At 41.6% G+C, this 7465-nt stretch overlaps 1 protein-coding gene across 2 annotated transcripts in view; it reads right to left on the bottom strand.

Annotated features, from left to right (window-relative positions):
• Positions 1-1624: 1624 nt before the first annotated feature.
• znrf3 (zinc and ring finger 3) overlaps positions 1625-7465 on the bottom strand; it is a 244695-nt gene continuing 238854 nt past the window's right edge. For both annotated transcript variants that reach the window (XM_059988313.1, XM_059988314.1), the window contains exon 9: positions 1625-1977. In XM_059988313.1, coding sequence (XP_059844296.1) covers positions 1925-1977 — 53 coding nt within the window. In that variant the 3' untranslated portion in view covers positions 1625-1924. The remainder of the gene's footprint in view (positions 1978-7465) is intronic.

Below are 7465 nucleotides of genomic sequence, written 5' to 3'. Positions count from 1 at the left end.
CAATATCCTCATGAATCTCCACAGCTTCTCCAGTACAATCACATACTTCAAAAAACACAGTGACGGTTGCTTGATTTGAGTTGTCTTCCACGGAAAAAGCAACTAAGACTCATGTTGCATTTGAGGCCACAGGAAGTCAAAGTTCTCAGTGGAAACAAAGCGTACAATTTTTGAGTGCTGGTCCTTCAAATATTGCATCTTCAGGAAAAACAGCATCTGTTATAGCTGGTTGCTGCAAGGTCAAGTATAAATCTGTTTTTTTTTAGTTCAGCAAAGTTGAAACTCTCAATGCAAACAAATTTTTCACCTAGACATCACTCTTGATACCTTTTGGGGGAACTTTATCTCGGTAAAAACTGCTTTGGAGAATGCAGATCTTGCCTGAAAATAAAGAGATTCATTTCTTGTAAGGTGACTAGATATGTAATGTGCACACAATCACCCTGCCACATGTGAAGCTAGTCTTCAGAGGCACAAGCTCACTTTTTTAAAAGATTTGTATGAATAACTTTACAGAAAAGACTTGTTTTTATGGGGCATCTTTTACAACCCAAGATTCTGCCTGGTTTTAACGTACATCTCAGAACCGATCGACACTGGCGTTATCAAGGACTCAAAACGAGTACTACCAGTTGTAGCAACGGCTGATAATTAACCACACTGAACATACAGCAACAAAAATACACAGAAGATTTTGACTATCATTTTGACTCAAGCATACAGAAATTAGCGACAAGTATCAAAAACACATTAAGATTTGATGTCGAGCCACAAGAAAGCGTCAGTAAAGATTTACTTGATAAAACTGTATTTTTCACAGACATTTGTACATTTTTTTGTTACAAAACTGTATAGTACTAAAATTTAAAATCAGTTTTTTGGTCAGAGAATATTTAATCTTTGTGTGCAATTATCATGTATTTACAAGGTCCCATGTTAGTGATTTTCCAATGATTATTTCATTATGTCATACACTCTCCACATAAGACATGGCTTAAGATAAATATATTAGTAAATAAATATTCTGAGAACATATTTCCATAAATGAAATGTGCCGCTATACATATACAGAATATACACAGACAATTTCTAGCCTTTTTAACACGTTAGAAAAAAAAACTGGTAATGACGGAGGGAACTCTTGACCATTTTATAATTCTTTACAAGAAATTTCAGACAAATCCTTTTAAGTGCTACAAATATAAAATAGTGCCTTAAGTACCCAACAAAATTGTTACTTTGCATCGATTGGTCAGGCAGTAAAGGCATTACTGTGTACATAAAACTCTACTGTGGTGCCTTTCAATATGGGTGCACTAAACATAAACTCAACCATTGCCGTGTCACTCAGCTCGCTCCATGGCTTCCATGAGTGCTTGTTATAGCTAATCTGGGTTCTCTTGATACAGCACAGTGAAAAACATTCAGTAACAGCCACAAAATGGCTGTCGCTTCCCTCCCCATCCCCAACCCAACTTGTTTTCCCTCCCTCCAATTTTCCCTTCCGCAGCCTCATTTCTCCCACCCTTTTCTCTGTTTGCTCTTCTTACATTTCATATTGCTGACTTACTAAGGCAACCGTAACCCTGAGCATGTAGAAGGCTCAAAAATCCCTTGGACAACGGATCAAAGTTTATTCCTGATGTTCCTTGACAACAGTAGTTTTGTTGCCTTGCAACAAAGGGCAGCAGGGTTTTAAATAACAGCAGATCTTGATCTCACAAGACAAGCAGCACGAACTCAGTCGTGGGAAGATGCATCAGATTTGGTGTCTTTCTCCAGATATCACTTCTGTGTGTTTTGTCAAAGCTAAAACAGTCGGTTAAGGACTGGGTTTGGAGTTTTATTGATTGCTTCCCGTATCTCCGTACCTATTTACACACACATATATATATATACTTTTTTATATATATATTAAAAAATATCAGATGTTCTGTTCCGTGACAAACTCTTTCTCTAGCAAAGATGGTCCGGACCCTACAGAAAGAAGAAATAGAACATGGTTACCAATGAGGAATGAACTCTCACTAAAAAGGTAAGTTTTTGAAATTCCGACCTATAGGTGGATTTCTTTATCATCAAGTAACTGTTATCCATTCAAAGTTACTATCCTGCTAACAGCAAAGTGAACTGTGACTTATTATTTGGTATACTTTTGACAAGGACTGAGGGAGAAGTGGTCAGATTCTCTGCACAACAAATAATCTATCAATGCAGAAATTCCCAATGATCAAATTTAAGGTATGGACTTATCAGCAGCATCACCATGGTTACGATTGGGAATACAATGAACGCACATCTAGGAATGGCTTCTCTGATTTGCCAAGGGCAGGTCTTTAGTCAGATGGAAACTTGTTTGTTTGCATTTTCTGTTTAATGAGTTGATTATAAATTCCTGCCCTCCAGGGAACTGACCCCTCAGTCCTCTCATCTTTCCAGAATGCAGAACATCCTATTTGCGTCAAATGAGTGAGGTGAGAAATGTAGCCAGCTGGCAGACCTGGGTTTGATCTGCACTTCAATGTGCAATACAAAGAGGCCATTTGACCCAGCAAGTCTGTGCTAGCTCTTTACGAGACAGATCCTGTCCAATATATACCTTGGCTCTTTCCCCACAACACAGCAATTACTGCATTTCCTTTCTGTCTCAAGTATCTATGTTCCATGTGAAGGAGATAATTTAATTTGATTACAATGTTCTCTCTTGAGGCGAATTCTAGGTCAGGACAATCACTGTGTGTGAAAGCTTTGACTTATATTATTTTGCTAGTCACTTTATCCATATCGTTTCACTCCTGTATATATGATGGCGGAACTGTTCAATAAAATCCACGAAAAGTAGATGCAAGTGTAGCTCATTCAACCCTTTACACCTCCTCCTTAATTCAATAATCACAAAACAACTATCCATTTTTCTCTTGAACATTCTCAATGGTCAAGTCTTTACAGCCTTGCTGGGGACAGAATACCACTGGGTACCTTCCCAATGAGTTAATTCCTTCCAATCTTCGTTCAGAATCACTCCTTGGAATGGTTTAGGGAATCCGTATCTCTCAAGTACCCAGCATTTGAGCGACATCACCACCTCAAAATGAACGCAAATGACCAAAAAAAAAAGAAAAACATCTATGTCCTACTCAACTCCCTGGGCGAAAGTGGGAAATTATGACCTCCACAACTTTAATTCCTGGTTGCTGTTCAATATCTCCAGCTGAGAAGTGAATGGTGATGTATAGTAGATTCAAACTAGCTCTGACTCCCCCCCCCCCCCCCCCCACCAAGTAGTCCTCAAACCCAGTGGTAATCACCTGCTAGACTCACCCTTTGTGACAGTGTCCATACTCACAATATCTTATCAGTCGATGGACCATCCTCAGTAATTTCCACTACCTTCAATGAAATTGCACTATTGACTGCATTTTTATTGCCTCTCATTAAAGATGCAGAAATTTTCAGCTCCTCTTTCATCCTTCTGAAGGGACTGTCCTCTTGTCACTCACAGGTTCACTCTTCCCTTTCTACCATCGGGGTGGCACAGTAGCGTAGAAGTGAGCAAACTCTTCTACAGTGCCAGCAATCACGGATTGGGGATCGATTCCCGCCACTGCCTTTTCTCCCTGGCTTCCACCCAGATTCCAAAGATGTACACAGTTACAGCTGGAGAGTTGAGGGCGCCGGAAAGTGTGACAGCACGTGCGGTCTGTCCCTAGTGCATTGCTTGCTTGCGCAAAATGATGCATTTCACCGTATGTTTCAATGTACGTGTCACAAGTAATGTTAGTGTAGTCCACTCTTTTCTGAAGGAAGCTGGAGGAGATATAATGCATGTCCTTGTACCTTATTACTTTCCACCACCCCAGAACACAAATAACCCTCCATAAATCATTTGCAATCCAGGGTAGTTTATTTAGTGCGGTCTTTCTCTCCCATCTCTTTAATACCCTTCCTTGTTCGAATAACCAGAGAGCTCCAAAGTATTGTGTCACTTGGTCCCACAACCTGTCCTGGACAGTCACTCACTCCTTCTCTGCAACTTATAACACACATTCTTCCTCACTTTTTGTTCCAGATTTGATGAAGGGTCTGCAATCTAAACACCAGCCCAAGTTCTCTCTCTAGAGAAGCTGCAGGGCCTGCTGAGTATTTTCAGCATATTGTGAACATGGAACAGTACAGCACATTCGTGCCAAATCAGCTAAAAAATAAATCAAATACTCATCAAAATTAATCCCTCCTATCTACACAATCAACACCTCCAACTTTCTCATATTAATGTACCTATCCAAACTTCTCTTGAAAGCCTCTAATATATTTGCTTCTATCGCCAGACCAGGCAGCACATTCTAGTCATCCACCACTCTGAGTAAAAAACTTACCCCTCACATCCCCCTTGAACCTACCCCCTCTCACCTTCACTACATCTTATTTTCTATTTGCATCAACTACTCATTCACAATATGTCAGTGTAGTCAGCATCTTCAGGGAGGAAAGGAGAAATATAATTGGAGAATCAACAAATTTAATTGAAAAAGACTGACTGGTTCTACACAAGAGGATTGATGTGGATCGGCACAATTCTCATGTTGCTTATTTAAAGTCGACTACATCACATTACTGAACCGCTGCTCTGTCAGCTCCCTTCATCTTCACATTTTTTCTTGATTTAAATTTTTAAAATGCATACTTGAGTTTGACTGTTTTTACCTTTTCAGACTGCTCAAGGGCAGTTGTGGCTGTTCCCAATTAGACTCCGAACTTCAGAAGTGCACTGTACTCTAAATACTAATGCTTTACAAATGTGCTAAGCACTGCCACACAAAGCCAGTACTGCAAAAGTTCAGATTCATTTATCAAAACATACCCTCAGTGGCCACTTTATTAGCTAGCTCCGAGTAGGTTCTTGGTCTTCCGCTGTTGCAGCCCATCCACTTTAATGTTCAAGGTTTCTCCTTCCGGTAAACAAATCCACCCCCCTCCCCCCCACCTCACTTCCTCAATTCCCCACTCTGACATTTTACCTCTTCTCAACTGTCTATCAATTCCTCCTGGATCCCCTCCTCCTTCCCTTTCTCCGCTCATATTAGATTTCTTCTTCTCCAGCCCTTGACATTTCCCACCCATCTGGCTTCAGCCATCACCTTCCAGCTAGGCCTCCTTCCCTCCCCCCACCACTGCTCCTTTTTATTCTGGCACCTTCCCCCTTCCATCTCAGTCCTGAAGAAGGGTCTCAGCCTGAAACGCTGACATCTATTCATTTCCACAGTTGCTGCCTGACCTGCTGGGTTCCACCAGCATTTTGTGTGTGTTGCTCTGGGTTTCCAGCATCCAGACTTCCTTGTGTTTGTGACATGCTGTGCATTAAGAGATGCTCTTCTGCACACCATTCTTGTAAAGCTTGGTTCCTTGAGTTACTGTCACCTTGTACAGCAGATACCAACATAAGAAATAGGAACAGGAGTCGGCCATCTTGCCCGTTGAACCTGCTCCACCATTCAATAAGATCATGGCTGATCTGGCCATGGACCCACCTTCACCCACCTGCCTTTTCCCCATAACCCTTAATTCCCTTACTATGCAAAAATCTATCAAACTTTGTCTTAAATATATTTACTGAGGTAGCCTCCATTGTTTCATTGGACAGAAAATTCCACAGATTCACCACTCTCTGGGAAAAGCAGTTATTCCCCCGAATCTTGAGGCTACTTCCCTTAGTTCTAGTACAAATGTACCTAATAAAGTGGCCACTGACTGATCACTGAAATACATAATGAAATACATCATTTGCATTAACAACCAACACAACCTAACAAAGTGATAGGGGCCAAACCACAAGTAATTCCAACACTAAAGTGACAATTTGATTTTGGGGTGGGGACACTCCTGCCACTTGCATTTGAATGCCTTCAGAAGGTCACAGACTTTCCACTGATATTCAGGGCAATACTTCATTCAGCTAGAATGGTTGAGCTTGACCTTCCTGGGAGCTGTGAACAACAATAATCAGTCATGGAGATGATAAAGAAATAAATGTGGACTACTGTAGTTAATATGACATGGTCCTTAAAATGACTGCGGTAACATCAAGGAAATTCTAACTGTCCTGGCTGGCTTGTAATCACAGGACAGAGTATTTACCGTAAAAAAAATCTTAAGACCCTCTTCAAAAAGTGTCCATCACATCTCAAAATGCTTCACAGCTAATTAGTTGTTACGGAATTGTATCTTCTTGCAATGTGGACCAGTCACATTGTCAAATTCCAATAATACAGTGCAGGGAAACATCGCGTTCCTTGGTGTGCACAGAACAGATGATCTAACTGGGAACTACAATGCCTCCTCATTAATCAAGAAGGCACAGCAGTGTCTACACTTTCTGAGGTGGGCAGGGATCCCTGCCCCCTTCTACAGGAGCAACATCGAGTGTCCAGTCTGGCTGCATCATTGTGTGGTCTGGAAGCTGCAAGCTATTGGACCACAGGACCCTGCAGAAGACAGTGAAGACTGCCGGGAGGATCGTTGGGGGTCTCCCTTACCGCCATTTGTGACATTTACCAAGAGTGTTGTACACAAAGGTCCCGAAGCACTGTTAGCGATCTCTGTGATGTAACCCAGAACTTCTTTGACCCGCTACCATCAGGAAGGAGGTACAGGAGCAACAGGACCAAGTCTGCCGGACTGTGTACTAGCGTCTTCCCTCATGCTGTGAGACTAATAATGAACACTCTGCCAGCACCAAGGTCTCGTCACTAGGACAACCAAAAATTGACTGATTACTGCTTACCTATGCTGTGACTTCACATGGATTTTGAATTATATTTTATTAACTCATTGTGCTAATGTTTTGTTTTAGGTGCTGTGTGTGATATACGTACTGTGGGTGTATTGTAGTCCAGAGAAAGGTTGTGCCGTTATGTTGAATGTATGTAGCCAGATGACTTGAACTTGGAAAGCCAAGAGTATATTACAGATTTAAAGGTTAGCTTTATTTTTCACATGTACATCGAAACAAACAGTGAAATGTGCTGTTTTGCATCACGGTCCCAGGATTGTACTGGGGGCAACCCACAAGAGTTGCCGCACGCCCCGCACCAACATAGCTTGCCCACAAATCAATAACCATAGGAAATCTGAGCACCCAGTGGAAACCTAGATGGTAACAGGAGAATGTACAAACTCCTTACAGTGGGGGAGGGGAGCATGCAAGCAAAATATCAACAGAAGCAGAGAGGGGGCAGGGGATGGGCAATGGAAATGGACAGACCGGATGGTCTTACTATGCTCATCGTGGGTGAACCACTGATCCAGAATCCAGACGGCTTTCAGTTAGGGTTGCCATGCAATGAACTGAAGGGTTTGCCATAACCTTCCGATATTTCCCAAATGGGAAAGTGGAAAACTCAATTTACATATTCAAGAAGAAGTACAGAGACATTCCTTGTTGCTAGGTTTTAGCAAGACCCAATTA

This window comes from Hypanus sabinus, chromosome 13 (assembly GCF_030144855.1).
Source record: "Hypanus sabinus isolate sHypSab1 chromosome 13, sHypSab1.hap1, whole genome shotgun sequence".
Lineage (NCBI taxonomy): Eukaryota > Metazoa > Chordata > Chondrichthyes > Myliobatiformes > Dasyatidae > Hypanus > Hypanus sabinus.
The sequence above is the reverse complement of the archived record's forward strand: the minus strand, read 5'-3'. Positions and strand labels throughout refer to the sequence as shown.